The 19,539-nt window shown below is 36.6% G+C and overlaps 1 protein-coding gene across 4 annotated transcripts in view; it reads left to right on the top strand.

The window, feature by feature from the left end:
- The first annotated feature begins 666 nt into the window (after positions 1–666).
- Positions 667–19,539, top strand: part of PDE1A (phosphodiesterase 1A) — a 157,201-nt gene continuing 138,328 nt past the window's right edge. The window contains exons 1-2 of one of the 4 annotated variants that reach the window (XM_061455098.1): positions 667–685; positions 1,396–1,509. In XM_061455098.1, coding sequence (XP_061311082.1) covers positions 1,406–1,509 — 104 coding nt within the window. In that variant the 5' untranslated portion in view covers positions 667–685; positions 1,396–1,405. Of the gene's footprint in view, positions 686–713; positions 1,163–1,188; positions 1,510–19,539 lie in introns of those variants that run through there. The other 3 variants (XM_061455089.1, XM_061455144.1, XM_061455123.1) reach the window with 3 other exon arrangements.

Genomic DNA, 19,539 nt, shown 5'->3' with positions numbered 1-19,539 from the left:
TAACACAGGTAAAACTGTCTAGTTAAATCCATACTGAGATAAGCACCTCCCAGCCCTAGGCTCCTTCTAGTTAGTATCCAAGGAGACTCATCCTCACTGTCCCATTGAGGACCCAAAGCACCTTTCCCACCTGGCAGTGACACGAGTAGCTGGCAAAGCTCAGACGTATTTGCTCCTACTTGGCACACCGCTCTTGCCTGGCCTCTTGCACAGCTCTTGCTCTGATTGAAACAAGCATGATCTCTAAGATAAGTCTGTGGTATATTTGATTATTTGGCTGCTGCTTCAGAGATGAAGATTGTTACTGACTCACCAAAAAAGACAGGTGCTATTTACAGCGTACAGGAGCTGCTCTGCAAACCCGTCTGTGCAAGCAGTAAGGAAATCCTCTCCTTTGCTCTCTCCAAAACCCAGCTTTGGCTGTACAACTAGCTGCTTAGGTTTTCACTTGAAAGGCAGAGCTGGCAATCTGCTGCATGGCTGGCATACTGTTTATTCCTCAACCCTTTTGTTGCTTGCATGCACTGAATTGTTTTTTGCTGGCAGACACGCACAATTCAGCATCAGATTTTGACACACGCATGCTGCTGTCCCGAAGGATTCGCTGAGCGGGCTGTCTTGCAGCTGCTGCATTTTCCACCAGTTAAATTGACAGTTACCTACTGTGTGGAGTTGCTAGGAGAAGGTGTATAGTCATCATTACAGCGTATTCCTTCAATAACAACCTGTAGAGCTCTCTGATATCTCTTCTGCAGGGATTTATACATGTCTTTGCTGCCGACTTAGCATTTGTACAGTCATATTTTTATTGAGAGGCTGGTAGATATTTATTCATTAAGAAACAATTCAGGATCAACTAAAGAGAGGAAAGCTCTGGCATTTGAACATTCACTCTTTGTAGGCTGATGTGGCTGATACTGGCTTCTACCATCTGCTTTTCTGTTGCAGCTTGTTTCTCCAACCTGCAGAGCAGAAACAAGCCTTTCTTCTGGATTTCTTAAAGCCATTCACATTTATCCTGCATGGCAGTGAATTATAGTCCATTTTAAGGAATCTTTTGTGCTTCTGTGTATATTCCTACAGCCGAAAAAGTGCATGAGAAAGGAGCTTGAGCAGTCAGTAGTACAGTAGCTGGCTCACCCGTATGGATTAGACTTGTGAGGTCAGAGGAGCTGTGTGTACTTGCTCTGTGCTTGGGAGGTGGGGGGAGAGAGTGGAATTGTCTATCAAAGTGAATAGCGATTCAGGGAGGATCGCCCCTCAGCTGTTGCAATTCTGATGTGCTTTGAAATGACAGCAGCTCCTGTCTAACATGCATGGATCTTCTGACATTTGTAGTGGACTAAAGAATGCTTTTACTTGCTGCTGAGCCTGACTGTAACTGTATCACTGTAGGACAATAACGATGGGGGCTCGAGCGACGGAAACAACTCGGGAACTGGAAAGCACCTCTATAAAGTATCAAATAGGAGGACATGCAGAGAAAATGTGGCAACGGCTCAAAGGAATGTGAGTAGCTTCTCTCCTTGGCTTTTGTTCTGTTCCCTGAGAAAGATCCTTTTCATCTGTTTGTTAAAATGACTAATTAGCAAACGGGAGAGTTATCGCTAAGCTTTGAATAGCATTTGCTCTCATAACACAGTACAGCACTCTCATATGTGATGCTGCTTAGATTAATGTCAGATTTTGTATAAGGTTCATTCACCTCATTTGAAAGATATATATTTAATGAGAGTTGTTATCCAAACTGAAATGCAGGTAAGTCTTTTCAGATTAACACTTCCATAGCTCTGATATGATTTTGTAAATGTTATCTTCAGAATCAGCATTGCTGGAGCTGTTTCATCATTCCTTTCAGTATATATAGGTAAGTGTATTATTGCAGTTCCACAGGAGGTATCCATACTTTGCCTTTTGAGATTGCTGAATCTCAAAAAGTCTATACTAAAAGGTGCTTAGCTCTTAGGAGGATGCTATGTCTCTAGTTTTTTGTCAGTTATTTTTGTGCTCAGCAATGCTGAAAGCTGATTGAAAGACTATTTGAAGGAGCTACTATGCTGCTGCGGCGACTAAGTCACTCCTTTCAAATGCAGTTTTCACTGTAGACTTTTGGTGCAAATCATCAGAAAATAAACATCTACAACCTGTCAAGAGAGAAACTCCCTTAAACTAGTGTGTTCTAAACCCTTTAAACTTCAGCGCTTCTTTTTAAGTATTTGTGTGGTGTTTGTCCTGGAGGCTGGTGTTCGGATGTTACAAATAAATACATGTTACATTTGTTGATTTGCAAGCAAGGAAATTGCAATATTGTTTTTGCTGGAAAGATTTGAAATGCAGTGCCTCAGCTGTTGAAAGAAAACGGGTTACTTACAGTGCTAAGAGGATTAGATGCATTGGCACTGCCTAGTTCCTCTATGTATTGGGTAGAGGCTGAAGCTGGCTATGGGAAGGGGAGTTTCCATCATCTGTTTTCTTTCAAGGGAAAGTTGGTTTGCTTCATTGGAAAGTCATTTTTCAGTTGTGGCCAGGGGTATATCGGAACTTCTCTGTGATATGCATTTGAATATTTGCTCTGAATCCTTTCATCACTCTATGATATGCACTTTGGGAATGATTTTGCCCCTAGAAACCCCAAAGCGTACATAGTGGAGCAAATATTTTGATCATTTTCTGAGGCTACACATCTTGCCCCGAGTTTTTGCGTCTAGAGATCTCCACCAGTTTGTGCAGACTTCCATTTGTGTAGGGTCTAAGCTGCTCCTTTTGTTTGTTCTGTAAGTTCTGTTATCGTTGGGCTCTTGGGTTGAAACATTTCCTTTCAGCTGCCTCTGGAACGGTTTCATTAAACAAACTAATGTAAATAACTAAACATTAGTGACAGTCAGTGCATCAGCTCCAGGAAATAAGGTTCGTGCTTCTTTAGGAGTAGTTAAAACAATAGTCGGAGTTTGTGGTATATCAAAATCAAATGGAGGTTGAGTGTTTGAAAACCATGCATCTTTGGCAGGTTAGTGCTAACCTCATGACTATTGTGACTGCAGGACAGGCAGTGCTAAAATACTTCTATTTAAAAGAAACAGGTTACATTATTAGATATGTGCTCAGCTGGCTGTTTTTCAGACTTCACAATGATTTAATTTTAATTATTCACTACTCTATTGGAAATCGCTCACTAGTTAATATAATAAATATTGTATGGGGAAATTTCAAAGAGTTTAATTTTTCAGAGCAGGTGCCTGTGCACAGTTTGTAGTATAAGCATCAGTCATTAAGGGAAAGCATTAATTTGGCTGATGCAGGGATATCAAAGTTGAAGGATGTTTGTATGCCGTAGGGAAGAGGGACAGAGAAGTGTTACTGCACAGATAATCTGACTTGGGAAGAATAATTTTATAAATTGTCAGGAGAATTGTTTCATCTTAGGGAGGGGAACTGTTAGTGAAACTGAGTCTGTTGCAGTCCAAATTTCTGACTTTTTAAAAGTAGTATATGGCAGTATATCTACACTGAAGTAAAGACATGGTATGAATTCTGAAGCTAAATCTGTTCTTGCTGAGAGTTCACAAGCCTACAGAGTTTTTATCAATGTATACATGTGATTTCAATACAGTTTTATAGAGTATTTTGCGTCAAAAGTGCTATCTTCCTGCAAGCAGGTAATTATTTCTGAAAGCATATTGGATTTCATGTAGGCAACTATCTAGATAGTGTTTAAAAACTGCACAGTATGTCCTTACCTAAAATGAGGTTTTATTTTCTGTTAGCATTTCTACTTTTTGCATAATAGACATTAAATCAGGGATTTGGCTCAGAATTACATACGCATTTAACCTCATTTGTCTTGGGGTGGTTTTGTTGGTTTATTGGTGTTTTTTATTTTTGTAAATGCAGACTGTTCTGTAAGACTGTTGAGCTGAATATGCTTAAGAATAAATGAAAATCCTTATTTGAATGCCCAGTAAGAAAAGCTGGGTATTGTGAATGAATGAAAGGGCCTTTCTATGGACTTTGTACTCTATAGGCTTGCATAGACCTTGCTAACCTACTGCTCTCCCTAAGTGCTGCAATAAAGTCTTGAATGTTTTGAATAAAATTAAAGCCATACCTAGCTTTCATGAGGTCCATGTGGCCCTACAGCCAAACTCTGCCTTCTGCATGGCCAATAAAAATCCAAATCTATTTTTTTTTTACATTGCAGTTGTAGCAGTGCTGAAAAGAAGGGGATTATATGGCAGAGAAGAGATTAATTTGAAATGAATAACTTGATCTGGGGTATTGATGCTAGTTTGTTGATGCCTGAGTCTATAAAACACAAGCTCACTAAAGCAGGACTTACTTGTGAAAATGAGTCATGTACTTTTCTGTCTTGACTGGAGCTTCTGGTCTTTGAATTAAGACATTTTCACTATGCAGGCTGTGAGCTTCTAATGTTTTGAACTTCATGCAGAAAACAAAAACAGCAAGTGACAGCTAAATAACTCATATAATAGTGTGGCTTTTATAATTCTTTGTTACGTGGAAAAGTAAAAACAAAAGCTGTTCAAGCCACTTCTGGAATTCCAGCTGCCAGACTGAAAGGGAGTGTTGTACACCTTCCACTTCAGAAGACATCTTGCCAGAGTCCGGCCGAGGGGCCCCTACTCAGACCATTAAATGCCACTGATCACACTTTTTCTCCTTAGCCTTTCATTCTCTGTCAGATGGAATCTTTAAACAGTAACTAAGTCTTCAGTTTATATGTATTCTGGTGTCAACAGGACCAGAAGATTTGCTGCTTAGGAGAGTTTTGCTTCAGATGCTGATAGAGCATGGTAGTGATACCCGAAAGAGAAGCAGCTTCTTGAAAATGTTTTGATTGAGAACCCAGAGAACCAGATTTAAAGCAGAGCTCTGTATGCTTTCTGGTCTTACAGTTTTGATATTCTTAATCTGCAGGTAGACTTGTCTTAACTCTGTGTTCTTCAATATTGTGTGAAAAGGTGTGCTCTCTGTTTATTGTGTACATTGGCTGTCTGCAGCTTCACTCAATGTCACCAATAGAACAGTCAGACCCTCCCCCCTCCCAATCTTATTTTGCAGGTAGGCATATTCTTTGCAAGTAGCAAAGTTCCATTTCTGAGCTTTGAATACACTAATGAGAAGATAACTTGATTTTCATAGAGCTGCATAATTGCTAGAATTGTCTCTAAGAGGCCAGAAAATCTCTCAATGGAAAAAGTTAAAATCCAAGGTCCCAAGCATTTGGAGGATTGAAGTTCACATGTGGCTAGAATAGGCTACTTTATTAAATTGTTACTGATTTTAAAAGAGAATATGTGTTACTGCCATCACTGTCCTAAGCCAAATCTGTGCTAACTTGGTTGACAGAAGGGATTTGAGAAAAAGTGTGAGCTTCTTTCTTTGCCTTCTTACCTTCCTTTTCCTCCACATCCAACATAATAGACCCTGATTTCTGCAGAAAGGAGAGTCTAAACTGTTTTAGACACTAAAAGAGACTGACTTGCAGTCCCAATTTTTTGATCCTGCAATGCTGCAGTGACAAAAGCCTAGCATTGCATACATACATATTTTGTAGGAAACTTGGCTTGATGTCAGGGAAAGTAGAGGAATTGCTTCCTCCACACCTGCTGAATTACCAGAAGAGAGAATGCTTTTAAAGGTATCAAAAAGAATCCAGATTAGCAGCATGTTAAGTCTAAAAGGCACCAGGATCAGTAACTTCAATTAGGAAAGGTCACATAGTCATTCCTTCACCAGATCTATGGATGCGGATAGACGAGCTATAGAACAGTTTCCAGAAAAGCATATGACAAAGAGGTCTTTCTTTCGTTCTTCTAAGTTTCTTGTTCACATTTTATTTTATACTGGTTTTGGTATTTCTGCTTGCTTATTGTCCTTTTACGTATGCTCAATTTGACTAAACGATGAAGTTCAGTAAAGGTTAACTGAAGAGATTAGAATTATCAAAACTGAAAATTTGTCTTAAAAAGGTATATATATTCAAGAACTGAACAGTCAAAGAGAGAAGAGCTAGAATTACAGGTGAATAACTATCAAAAAATGGCGAGACAGAAATTGTCAGTCACTGCTAAATACATTAGGAACAAATGGATATACGGTTCAAGTAGTTTTTTCTTATAATGTTGCCTATTTCTACTTTCTCCTAATATGAAAACTTTTCTTTAAAGAAAAATCTTAAGCTCTTAAAAGTAATCCAAATGACAGCTATTTCTAAAAGGAATTTATGTAAAATTGAAGCTGTTATTTGTCAAATATGATTTCAGAAATGCTCTGAACAGAAAATTGAAGAAATTATATAATGATTTACCTGTTGATTGATATGTATCCCATTAGAGCTATAATTACAGTAAGAATTGTTCCATTATAAATTGTGAATGGCTTCTTTTGATTTTTGAAACTAAAGTCTGTTTCTGCTCCTGAGTAGTCAAGATAAATAATTTATAATTATAACTTTGTAACTTAAAAATATGTATCTAAATTTATAATATGATAAATGTTACAATTTTCAATGACTGTAGATATTTTAGCTACTTATTACCAATTTAGAGAACTCTTCTATCCAGTTGAATTAGAATAATGATATTATTTTGCTGTTACAGTGGTATTTCCATTATCATCATGTACAGGAGTCACAGAATTAATTTTCTCATTCGTACTAATTTTTACTGAAATTTGTGGCATGTATCAGTGCTTTTGATGGATTAGAGTAAATGCTAATCCTCCAATTTACTGTGGGTAGGTGAATTGCTGTGCTTATAGCAAGCTCTACTAGAAATGATTGCAAATTGAAGGAGTAGTGCACAAGCCATAATTCGCCTATATGACTAAGAACAGCAGCAGTGTGTCTTTACAGGTCTCACAATCCCTAAATAATGCAGAATAATATTGAAATTCTTCATTTGTAGACCTTTAAATGTACATACACTGTTCACCTACGCTTGCAATTAAAATTAAGTATTTTATCTAGGAACACTGCAAAGGAGATTAAAGATAACATTTTGAGAAGCTGACTGCTAAACTGCAATTAAATGAAGTCTCAAATTTCTACACTGTGTTTTTTTGTTAGCTTAGACTTCTGACTATACTTATGCTACATCAAACACTTCTAAGATTTCCTAAAATATGCTTTCTGTCCCTATTTAACTTATAAATGTTCAGTTCAGATCTCTGTTTAGAAAGAGATTGCATATAATCCACTACACAAATAATTACTTTCCTCCTATTTTTAACTCCTTCCAGCCACTTGTGCAGGGGCCCTTGCTTGCCTGGCAGGCCAACCAGTTATTAGAAATGTTTCTTTCAAAAACTTAATTCTCCAATTTAATTGGTACACATTGAAGCCTGCACAAAACAGTTAGCAGTTTCTCAGAGCTATCGGTCAAAAACTCAGAGTTCATGCTGCCCTCCCACATATACCTCTTAGTTTCTGCACCACCTCAACAAGAGAATGAAGTCAAAATATCTGGATAGGCAAAAAAGAGGTCTTTTGTCTTGCTAATTATATAGCATTGGAAAAATGCAAATGCCTAAATACTGAAATTACATAGTTACTGGTGGAAGTTAGAATAAAAATAGGCTTCCACTTCATGCATCTGAAAGAGAAACATAACCTCAGGTTTATCAAAATTGTGTCTGACAGACGTTTTCCTGTAAGATGTCAAAATAATCATTTAGGAGTGATCTAAGCATTTAGTACTGTTCTGTTTGTGATTGCCATCTGATCTGGTTTACTCCTGATACCATCTCTGGAGTATGTCTAGAACAAAACAGTTGCATTTATTTCTGCTCCCATTTACTGGAGACTACTAGAAAATTAAGTGTGCAAAAAAGCTCTTAGATCTACTGTGTGGTAGCAAGTCCTCCAGTGCTGCTGTGTTGTTGTACGTAGCATGCAGGTTTTCTTTTTATCAGAAAACCAAGCAAAACATTCAAAGTCCCCAAAAGGAAGCAAAATCAAGAAACCAACCAAATGGGCTAAGCTTGACCCACAGACTGCAGAGTGGTGGAGTACTTAATCTCCCTTAGTGACAGCAGATGTTTGGGAGCTTTTTTGGTGTTCCTTTTCTTTCTTCTCTTACAGTCGAGGGTCACCAATGCAATTTATGGAACTTTTAAAACAAGCCCTTGTATAGAGCAGCTACAGAGGAGGTCAGAAATACAAAGTCAATCCTTTATTTTTACTAAAGAGCTAGAGAAGACTGAGAAGTTGTGACTAAAATATTTAAGAGAGAAAAATGTACTCTGCTGTGGTTATGGGAAGCTGAACAGAAATGAAGTACATCAGTTATAAAGTTACAGCTGATGATAGAAGTGACTCACTTTTCATGGTCCATAAAGCTTTACAATTAGGCAGTGTTGCAAACTTGAAGAAGCAAACCTTCTACCCAGTCTTTCTTTTCTTTCAGAAAACTGCTTAGATTTACTTGTAAAGAACTACTAAAGGCATTCCGTATCTGTTAAAGGCTGCAACTGGTTGCAGAGTGGTCTGTGGCTCAGGACATAGATATATAGTCTCTGAATACATATATACAAAGAATAGTGAACTTAAAGGAGTATGTGATTTACTCCTAAAAGTTTGGGTGATACTGTGGGCCAGCCTATGTAATTTTGTAAGTCAAATACTTTTAGTGTGACATGTTGTGTTTATTCCCGTGGATTATGCTAGCAAAGTGATTTCCAATCTCATCTTTTGTGAGCTGAGGGAGTTTGTCAGCCAAGTGGTCCCTAAAAGATGAACTTTTTCAGTGGCCATCACGGATTAAATTGTTTCTCTTGATTAATTTTTGCCTCCCAACTCTCATTGCTGCTTCCATGCTATCTTTCCTAGCTGTTCTAGTATGACTGATTTTGATCCCATGCAGGGATTTCTTCTGTGTTAAAATAAACCCATAATATTACTTTTTTTTTTTAAACCCTGTGATAAATTTAAATTTCAGTCAGCTCCTAGCTTGGATTCCTTCTGTGTTTCCATGCCTAGTTGGGTCCTTACAATGGAGGAAGTTGTCTGAGGGTGGGAATACTTGAAGTGAAAGGAGATTGTCCTGCTTGAGCAGCTTTCCAACAAAATAGTCACAATCTTAAGCTGCTCATGTTTTAAGTCTTTATTCTGTGATACCATAAATCTGATTGTAAAATATCTAATAAGCGATCAAAACATGACAGAAATTGTTGATCTGATATGAACTTGTCCTGAGGGTTCAATTTAGTCCCAGCAATTTTGAAAGGTTAACTTTGAACTAGCAGATTTTATGAAGATCAAGTACTGCGTCACTCCAGCTTTATGATGCATCAGATAATATCTGTGCTCCTGTAGCCAACAGAAAGCTGGCCTGAAAGAAGGCCAGTATAAACGTCTGTGTTGTGTACTTTGGCTAATTCAAGACAATTGTAATCACGCATTTGCACCTCAACTGAATCAGTTAAGTGCTTCTAGGTAATCTATAGCCAGCAGTTGCAGAACTGTAATCTAAACCTTCCTAAGCCTATTGTTTGCCTTTGTTGCATAAAACTCTGTGCAGCCACTGGCAATATTTCGGGTGTCTGCCAATCAAAAAAAGGTGGAAACTGCTATCTTAAATTTTGATTCTTCTTGACCTGAATGCCCTGTGAATGAGTACTCATTAGCTGCCGTTGTGCTGTTTATGGGCTGTACAATGAATCTGGACAGTCATGAAGTTTTATATGAGTTCTTCAGAATGATAAGCGATGCTCATCTGAGTCAGTGTCCTAAAATAATGAAATAAAAATGGGATTCTGAAGTTGCTTTTCTATTTGGCAATTTAGGTAAATACCTCTGATTTTAGACCTTCCAGAGAAGATGATACCTTGAGGTATCATCTGGAGAACATCAAAATGTAAAACATACATTGAAGCTTTACTTTTTTCAAACCAGTAGTTCTACAAATATACCTTCAAAGTTTTAGTTATTTATTAAAAAGAAAACTAAAAAGAATGTACTTTTTCTCAAGTTTGCCTCACTGATCTCATAGCTGCTTCATGATGGCATAATTAAATGTGTGTAATCAGTCATTCAGCACTTTTGCCTGGTTTTGCTGCTATTTATTTAATGAGTTTTTCCAGCTTTAGAGACTGTTGAATTCCAGCAGTGCAACCTTTCAAGTATAATGCAGATATTATTTGATGCAGTGTTATTTAACAGAGGGAGATGTAAAGGCAGATGTTTGTCTATGCAAGTGCTTACACTCCATTATCTATTGTTTGACATTGGCTGCAGTTTGTTTGACCCAGCCCTTCTTCAGACTGTTGGCGCCCCCAGGAAAACAAGTAGCCTCCATAAATATTATGCAGACATTTAATTGTTGTGAAGTTCTCTGATAAATAGTGTTTGAAGACAGTTACATTTGAATGGTACACTGTTAGTGTAATTTATGCCAGAAAGACACTAAGGAAGAGACTACTGGGTAGTATTTGCTTCTTTCTTTTGTTCATCTGCCATACAGAACTGGTTTTCTGCCTGGGAAAACTGAAATTAAATAATATTGTTGTTTTTTTTTTCTGCTGTGTTTTCTGCAGAATGTATTGAAGAATCAACAACATATATTGTGCTTACCTGCAATTATATGTTTTGTATTTGATTTACTGTTTTTTTTTAATATTTCTTTTTAATACCTCTTACACCATTTAGTCATATTTAATAGATTTCCCTCCCATTTCTGTTAAAGACTTGATGAAGGCTTGAATTTTTTTCCTCTGAAGATTTTTATTAATGCCACTGTATTTCCTAACCCCGAATACATTCAGTTAAGATAACCAAGATACCTGTTTGGCAGAGATGCCAAATGTGCCAAGCTCAGGTGGAGCTGCAAATGATTGTCCCTTTTGACAGTCCCTTTTTATTATCAGTGTTATTTTCTGATGCACAGGCAACTGCAGTGCAAAAAGCATTACATCATTGGCATTGATTTCCATTAGGGTGGGCTGGAATGCAGAATTCCTGCTCCAAAGAAAATGAAATACATAAAAAACGCTTGAAAAGGCCATGAAGATTAAATTCTCAGAAGAATGAGTATTCTGAAATGTCTTTTGAAAAAATTGAATCAACATCTCCTTCTGATTTTTTTTTCCACTTCCCAGATCATAAACTGAGGCAGCAGTAAACTGGTTGTTTGAAAACCAGTGATCCTAGTCCCTGTGCTGCCAAATATGACCCTGGAGCACAGATCTGAGCAAGCCAGTGGAATAGCTTCCTGTAGTCTGGAAATCTCCAAGATAGTTATAATTTAATGAGCAAATTAAGCTGTGCACAAAATCCGAAAACTTCCATCAGAGAAAAAATTCAGTAAGAAAATTACTGACCGACTCTGATATAATTCTTTTTTACTTAACTAGAAAGACCATAGATTTTATTGGTAATTGGAAATTAGATATTTCTCTTTCACAGAAAACTGCTAAAGTATCACAGAAGGTTTTCTCTGATTATGTATTCATAGTTGGGTACTAGGAAATATATGTTTCAGTGGCTACTAAGACACCTTCACCAGCCGTAATGTCAGTTAAAGTTTGAAACCAGCTTTATGGGATAATCCTGTAACAGTCAGTAGCAGTAAGATGGAGAGTAAGAGTAAGATGGAGCCCTGCAATATACTGCTGTGACAAGGAAATCCTGTTTTAGTGTTATACCTTTCTCGAACAGACTCTTGGCCTTAATTCTAAACAGTTGGCACTAAAAAGAGAGTTCCAATTCATTTACATGTGAATATTGTGTGCATGTGTGTGTGTACTCACAGTTCTTTAATTTATTAAAAAATTGTATTTATCTGTATGTGTTTTACAGATAAAAATGTCAGTTGTGGGTTTTTCCCCCTTCTTTCTACTATCTGTAAGGCTTAGCTTGGTTACAAACTGAAGTTAATAATAAGAAGGAATTTGTCTCAATCTCTCCAGGCAGCACATGTATTTGATACGTTTAAGAGTGGCATACTATTGTATTGCGATGGAAAATGTTGAGCCCTTCCTTCCTGTTCCCTTCATGAAGACTTTTCAGAACTGTGTAACTGTTTTTATTTATAGAGTTAAATAGTACGCTTACCTTTAGAAGGAAAACTACAATCATTAAATGACAGGAAGTATTGCTTAGAGTGTCAAGAATATATGTAGAAGGAGTGAAAAAAATTTATACTCTTCCAAATAATATTATCTCTACTAGATACTTTCTGGTTTATGTAAATTTTGTCAGAAATGTTGCGTTCTTAACTTAAAATGCTGTAGTTAAAAACTTCAGCTCTTTGAGCCTTTTGATTTCAAAGTTCCTGTCTAAGTAATTGATTTAATATTGCTTGTTTCTCTATAAATATTAAAAAAAAATTGTCAAAGACATGTCAAAATGAAGAATATTAATAACATACACATGTAAATAATTTAGTGGTAACTGTGACAAAGCTTTGCCTTCAAGAGAGAAATATTTAATTCTATTTTCAGTTGTTCTCTTCAGTGGTTCAGCTAGCCATTATGTACCTTGTGTGAGTTCCACGTCAAAAAGGGATTCCCTCTCCACTTGGTTGCTAGAACACGCCTACTGTTCCAGAAATATTTAAATACATAATGTGTAGAAGTAACTAGGCATGAAGTGTTAAAACGTTTTGGTTCAACCCACTTCTGAAGGTATATAATTAATCTGTTTCATACTTTCTAATTAAAAAAAGTATGATGCATACTTAGTAGATTTCTGCTGTTAAGTAGGTCATGTGGGATGATCTTTTTGTTAAGAAATGAAAGATTGGTAGCATATTTCTGTCCTGTGAAACAGAAATTGAATTTCCAAGGATGCCAAACAGACAGTTCATGAACACATATGACCCAAGCCTTATGACTCCTAATTCTGGTTTAATATAGCAAATTTTCTGTTTTCCCTCACCAGTAATGTTTTGGTTTTTGGTATTCCAAGAAAAAACACCTATGCCCCTGTTGTAGATCATGTGTTGTATGAACCTGAACATTGGCTAAGAGAAGAATGGTTTGCCTGCATAGCAGATAGGGACAAAAAGGTTTAAAAGTGAATGTACAACAGCTGCAAGTCTGTTTTAGAGCTGGCTATGAGGTAAACACAGGATATGAGCGTCCCAGAAGATTACGATAGTTTATAGCTCAATCCAAACTTTCTGAGTTGCTCATATCACTTTACAGGCTAAGCCAAAGTTTGTATTCAGAGAGCCTTTTAGAAGACTAAATTGTGATAAATTTAATACAACTATGACAGAGCATATGCTGATGTTTAGAACAAAGATGGTATTAGAATTCTTATAGAAAATCCTAGCTTTGATTTGGGCCTCTAATCATATTTCCGCATTTTCAGTAGAATCTTGCATATCTATTAACATTGCATGCTACCTGCTACAGACTAATTAACACTACCAAGGTGTTATGATTACTTTCTGGAAAAATTAAGTGGCTAAGGTGGGCATAAGCCTTATGGAACCACCTCTGTCACCCATATCTTTCTTGACTTACATTCAGCTTTGACCAGATTCATTCTGGCTACATGACAGGGTCAGTTTTGTCTTAGCATGAGGTCATATTTAGCCTTCTAATGCTGTGCAGATCATCTTCTCTTTATGATAAAGGGTTGTATCCAGAATGTCGTTCTGTGTAGTTTAAAATATCTTTTTATTCAGATACAGGATGCAAGTAAAATGTAAACAGTGCATAATGAGTTAATGAGAGTATATGATTTCCTTTGAGTTTTGCTTAATACCTTTTAGTTTGTAAGTTCAGAACATTTTCATCATCGGTTCAGTGCTAAAATCATCTTGATGGTTTGGGAGAAGGGGACTCAGAAGTTGCAAAGTCCTTGAATCATGTTACTATTTAAGGAAACATAATTATTAACAGAACTTCATTTTTAAATACACTTCAGTGTTTATCTTTATATGTGTAATCTCAAATATATTCTTAGATTGAATGACCAAGAGAATAGAATGAAACTTTATACTTTGAGACAACACATTCAGTAGGAGAAGATTTCAAGAGGAAGAATCTTGAGGAAATGGTAGAATTCATAGAAATTTTAGACATTAACTGTATTTTTTCCATTTCCAGTAATGAAAAACAGTATTGGAGCTTTACGTAAGGTGACTCTGCATTGAAATAGACTCAGAAAAGTACTGTGTAACGCTCCATACCCACAATGTAAAGTGACAACAGATGTGATTTCTCACACTAAAATGCATTCTTATCATTTGACAATGATTAACATTATGATGGTTCTTTTGGCATGGAACTGAAATTTTTCTACACTGTGCAAGCTATATTAAATCTGTCTTTAGCTGGCACCCATGCCTTACTGAAGTTGGCAGACGACCACGTGCATGGGACCAATTCCAGCTTTATACATGGGCATGAGTGCAAAAATCTCCATATGATAATTCACTTCTGAAAATTAGTTGATGGTTTTCACAAAAGGGGAGCTGTATAATGCAGTTCTATCTCAGCAGAAAAGTACTTTGTGGCCCAGCTATGGGTTCTACTTGCTCAGTCATCTGCTTTTATCAAATCGTCTAGAATCTAGTAACATTTAAAGGCACTCCAATTCCTGTCTGCATGGGATTTTGTGGTTCAATCTGAATATTTTACAGCTTTGCAAGACTGCCGTTCACAGATGTAAGAAAACGTTAAGATACAACATTCAATTCATTTCTACAGGTGAAATGTGGTGTTTTACTACAGATTTGTCTGAAATGGAGAATGTGAAATAAGTTTGGGGTTTTTGAATGAGGAGAGAAAAAGGTATGTAATAGTTTTTGTGTCATAATTAACATAATACAGCCAATGTCATGAGCATAGAGCATAGACCATAGAATTTCAGCCTGTGATTTCTCCATCAAATCCATAATTTAATAAAATTAGCCTGGTTCTGGTCTCACACCACTATAATTGGAAGCTATTGAATTACAACACAATAAATGAGACCTCAAACCAGATTTACTTTGTTGTGAAAAAAGAGCACAGAATTTCATAGATGCAGTGGAATTTGGCTAAGGCTTATTGGTCACTCCTTTTTATGAACAGTGGGCTATGTCAAGGAGTTTTTTCAGAGTTAGTTACTGGATGAGATTCTTCTTTTCTAGATTGCTAAGTGAGCAAGTCATCTGATAGGACAAGAATCATTCCCTGAAGCTCCACTTCTTTTTTTTTGCCTTTCTCCCCCCACCAAAGGAAAGAAACATGTTTACTTCCCTTTGTCTATCACTTGGCTGCAGCTATAGTAGTAACACAGAAACAGATTGCAATAAATTTGCTATTTATTGCTACGATTTTGGATTTTTGCCACTCTTGCTAATGAGTTATGTTTTTGCAGATAGACAAACTCAGGATGGGCTCCTCAGCAAACATGCACTCAGTTGTATCCTGGTTTGTCATTAAATTTATTTTTAACAATAAAATCACCAGATTGTAATTTGTATTATGATCATCACGAATAGATCTCACCATGTTTAATGCAACTGTGAAGCTTTGTGCAGATGAGGGAGTTTAGACATTGAAAGAAAAAGCAGTTGTACAGGATCATCTAAAGTTTTATTTTAGCAGTTTTTCTGTAGTGATTTGGGGAATGGGAACAGGGAGGAAGTGAGAGGTAGATGGGAAGGGACAGTTTTATCTAATGCCATCCCCCAGTTAAACCAAACAATTTAATTGCATTCCTTTATAGTGCAGCATGCAGCTAGCATGATATACACAATATTGTATGTTATTTTGTATAATAGCAGAAGTATATACCACATTAAGTGCTGAAGTCTTAAATGCTGTACTCACATTTTTACAGGTAGCTGAAGGCTTTTCACTATACACTCAGCACTGCTAAAAGTGTATATAACAAATAAAAATTGGAAGTTTTGTTTTTTTCCCTGCTGAGTTGCCTCGGAGGAAAGTGTCAGAAGCACAAAAGCCTTTGTTGCTTCACTTTGTGATTAAATCCAGCCTTACCATTAAAGGAACTCTGCTTTTGCATTATTGCCCTCTTACAAAAATCTGTCTTCCCATCACAAATATTTCAGTTTCCTTATGCTTCCTAATTAACACTGAAAGCATTCCTAACATTGCGAGTCTAGAAGCTTCCATTCTTTCGTGGGTAAAGAATTAAGCTCAGCAGTTACACATGTAAGAGATGTTCTACTCAGTAAACTATCTTCTCTGTACCAAAAGTAGACTGCTAATGAGCAAATGTAAGCTACCATTTTTAATTTTAAATTTCATTATCCACAAAGGAAATGATGCCTACATGTGTGATTGCAGCTATCCAGATTTCCTTATCTGTGTAAATGAATTATGAAAGTGAAAATGAGAAAAAGCATTATCTGAGCAGCAATGTATTACCAATTATAGTAATGTGATTATATAATCATAACACTCCTTTTCAGGCACTTGTACCTCAAATAGAAGGTAGCTTTTTTTTTCTGTTCACATTAAAACTTTCCTAACAGATTTAGTAAGCGTAAAAAGGTTGCATTTAACCTGTGGAAAAAAATATTAACACCAAAAGTTATCCCACTTATCTGTGTCAGCTTCAGTTCACAGGTCTGGATACAATGACACATGTTTGCTTGAGTAGTTATGCTGCTTTTTTCTGTCTTCCTTCCCCACACTCATTTGGAAAGGGTACCTTTAATTGAGATCGCTTGTAGGAATCCAGGTAATTTCAAGGATCTGGTTTACTGGCACAGTCAAAGGAGTAATGGATGTGGCATAGAGGAGAATGAACTGTCAGAGCTGGGGGGGAAGTATTGATTCATTGCTGTGACTGGTGTATTGAGAAATGAAATCCCTAAATTGTATTGAAAAGATTTTCTTTCATTGAAGTGCCAGCAATGCCAGTGCTGAAGCACTGTTAAGGAACCCATGAGATTGCTTCCCCACACCCCAGTGCAATTAGAACAATAGAAAACACTGAATCAAAGAATCAGTGTTTTACATTTGCTTGGCACAATGCTAACTTAACCAAGAATGAAATGGCTCAAGGATTTTTTCCATAGAAATAGGACAACAAGACATTCTGGTACCACTCCCAGAGCATGACTCACAAAGAGAAAGCAGCAGAGAGAGTAGGTTTTTTCTTTCACAAAGCCACTCACTTCCTTTCAAGGTTATGCACTTGTTTTTGTTTCTAAATGTGTTATTTGATTCTCTTCCTATTAATGTCTGAAAAAATAGTCTTAAAGGTAGATGACAACAATATGTATGGAGCTGGTTGTCATCCCTCTCCATTTTTGCTGAAAGATGCATGCTACATTCCTTCTGTGTATAGTCACTTCAATACAACATGAAATCCTGACATGATGGTGAGTTCTCTGACTCCTTACTAAATGGGGTGGTTCTAGCAAAATGGACCAAATGATACCAATTAATTGTTTCTCAACATTCATTCATTAGCATTACAAAGTATTGTGATGTCAAGACTTCTCTTGCTGGTTAAGGTATTTATCAAGCTAAACTGAAAGGCTTTTTCACCCCCCTGCCCCTGATAGTAATCTTTTATCAATTAGCCTCTAAACAATATATTCAAATAATACGCTTAGATTACCCTCCACTTAAAAATGCTGCTGAATATGTTTGTCCTGCTCGTTACAGAATGATTAGGCTTCAAAGTCCTAAACTCACGTTTAGTTGTTATTACTTGGTATTAGGCCATTGTTCCACGTTCTTGTTAATGGTGTGTTTCCTATCTGCTGCAGTTCATTGTGACCGTATTGCTCATACTGTCTACGTACATGGCAAACATATTTTCAAATATTTCAAAGTAGTTCCTTGAGCTTCAGTAGCACAAAAACCTTAATGTATCTGGGACTATAAAGCAAATACCTGTTCTGAGAGCAATGGAATGAACTAGTAACTGACCTAGAATAAAGGCTTAATTTTTAGTTTCAGTTGATTTTGGTCATGTCACTGTGTTTTGCTAGCAGTAGAGTTTCTTTTAACACTTCACCTCTGAGAAAAAGAGGCTGAAGTAATATGAATGACTTGTGATGCTGAGGGACTTCTTCAACAGTAAAATCTGGTAAGTAAACCTAATACATTTCAGATAAACATACGTTTTGGGGGCTTTGGAAAATGTGTGCTTTTTGTGTAGATGGCCCATTGCTATTTCTTTGCATGAACAAAAGTATTAAAAGGAATAGTTAAGACAAAAAATGAAGAAAGAAAAATATTTTTTTGAAACATGAAATATATATCTTAACACAAATTATCAGGATTTATTAATATGCCTGATATCTTGCTTTAGCTAAGAAAGTAAAACAGGAAAGTATCGCACGCATTCATACTGCTACCATGAGATGTCTCTGTTACTACTGTTGGTTCTGTATATACCTGATCACATGTATAGAACTATGAGTTGGAGATGATATGTAGTGAGGGCTATAGCTGAGGGCTGTACTCTAGATAATTCCAGTATCTGCAATGTCAGGATTGATTTCTGTGTTGTATTTTTACCCAAGAAGGTGAAGAAGGGAACTTCAGCTTTTTTTATTTTATTTCTTTTTCTCATTTATTATCACCTAAAAGGTAGCAAAACCAGCTAACCAAATCACTTGAGTAGAAAGTTACGTTGAATTCTCCTCATCTCTACTCCTCTTTGCTTCAGTGTTTTGATTATTCAGTGTTTCTCCCAGAACATGCCTGCATGAGAGTTCTTGTCTCTGTACTGACTTCTGAGGCCCTTTAAATCTAGAGTCACTGGTAAAATTGATTAAAAGCTAAAATTTCCATCCCATAAGAAATGTTAAATTCTGTAGGCTTCTTACTGGACTGTGAACTAATTCAAGGTTGGGAAGTTCAAGCATCATTTTGGTTTTCTGATACTTTATGCAATCAGTTCATCTGGGAACTCAGTAAGAACCCCAGACAAATGATTATTGATTTATTCAGGTGATATATCATGATGGGACCTGCCCAAGTCCACCTTGCAAAGATGTGGGAATAGTGTATAGTTAAAGACAACAATACACAGGGAGAAAAAGATCTGAAACCTATCCTTACTCTCCTCCCTCTAGCCTACAAAGAAAGATTCTGAAGAGTGGCCAGACTTGGAAAGTAGCTCTACGCAAGGTTCACAGAAATGGTATTTTAGTTTGATTTATCCTGGTTTGCTAATAAAGACGTTCTTTGCAATAGGGAGGTTTTGTAGTGAATATATGTGGGTGCACCACAACCTTCCACCCTCTGCATACTCATGTAGACTTACATCTCATTACTGTCTAGTTATTAATTGTATGTGTCTGTGAACAATGATGGCTTCAAGTACTAAGCTGTCAATATGACTTTCCCAGATGAACATCTGAGTAGGTGTAAATGTCATGATAAGCATGCTGCCTTCATGTATCACAGAAAGTTATTATCTCTTTTCTGCTGATTCTTATATAACTATACTTTGATAAAATAGAATAAATATATAATTTATTTTTCATAGTCAGTATGTGTGTGTGTGAAAATTTGTCTTATTAATAGTGATACTTCTTCAAAATAGCTGTCAAATCTGACTGATACTTTTTCACGTGTTGTTACTTAGGA

This window comes from Pezoporus flaviventris, unplaced genomic scaffold (assembly GCF_033815535.1).
Source record: "Pezoporus flaviventris isolate CSIRO_AGI_PZ_B2104156 unplaced genomic scaffold, CSIRO_AGI_Pfla_v1 ptg000001l, whole genome shotgun sequence".
Taxonomy (NCBI): Eukaryota; Metazoa; Chordata; class Aves; order Psittaciformes; family Psittacidae; genus Pezoporus; species Pezoporus flaviventris.
This window is presented reverse-complemented; position numbering and strand designations above follow the sequence as displayed.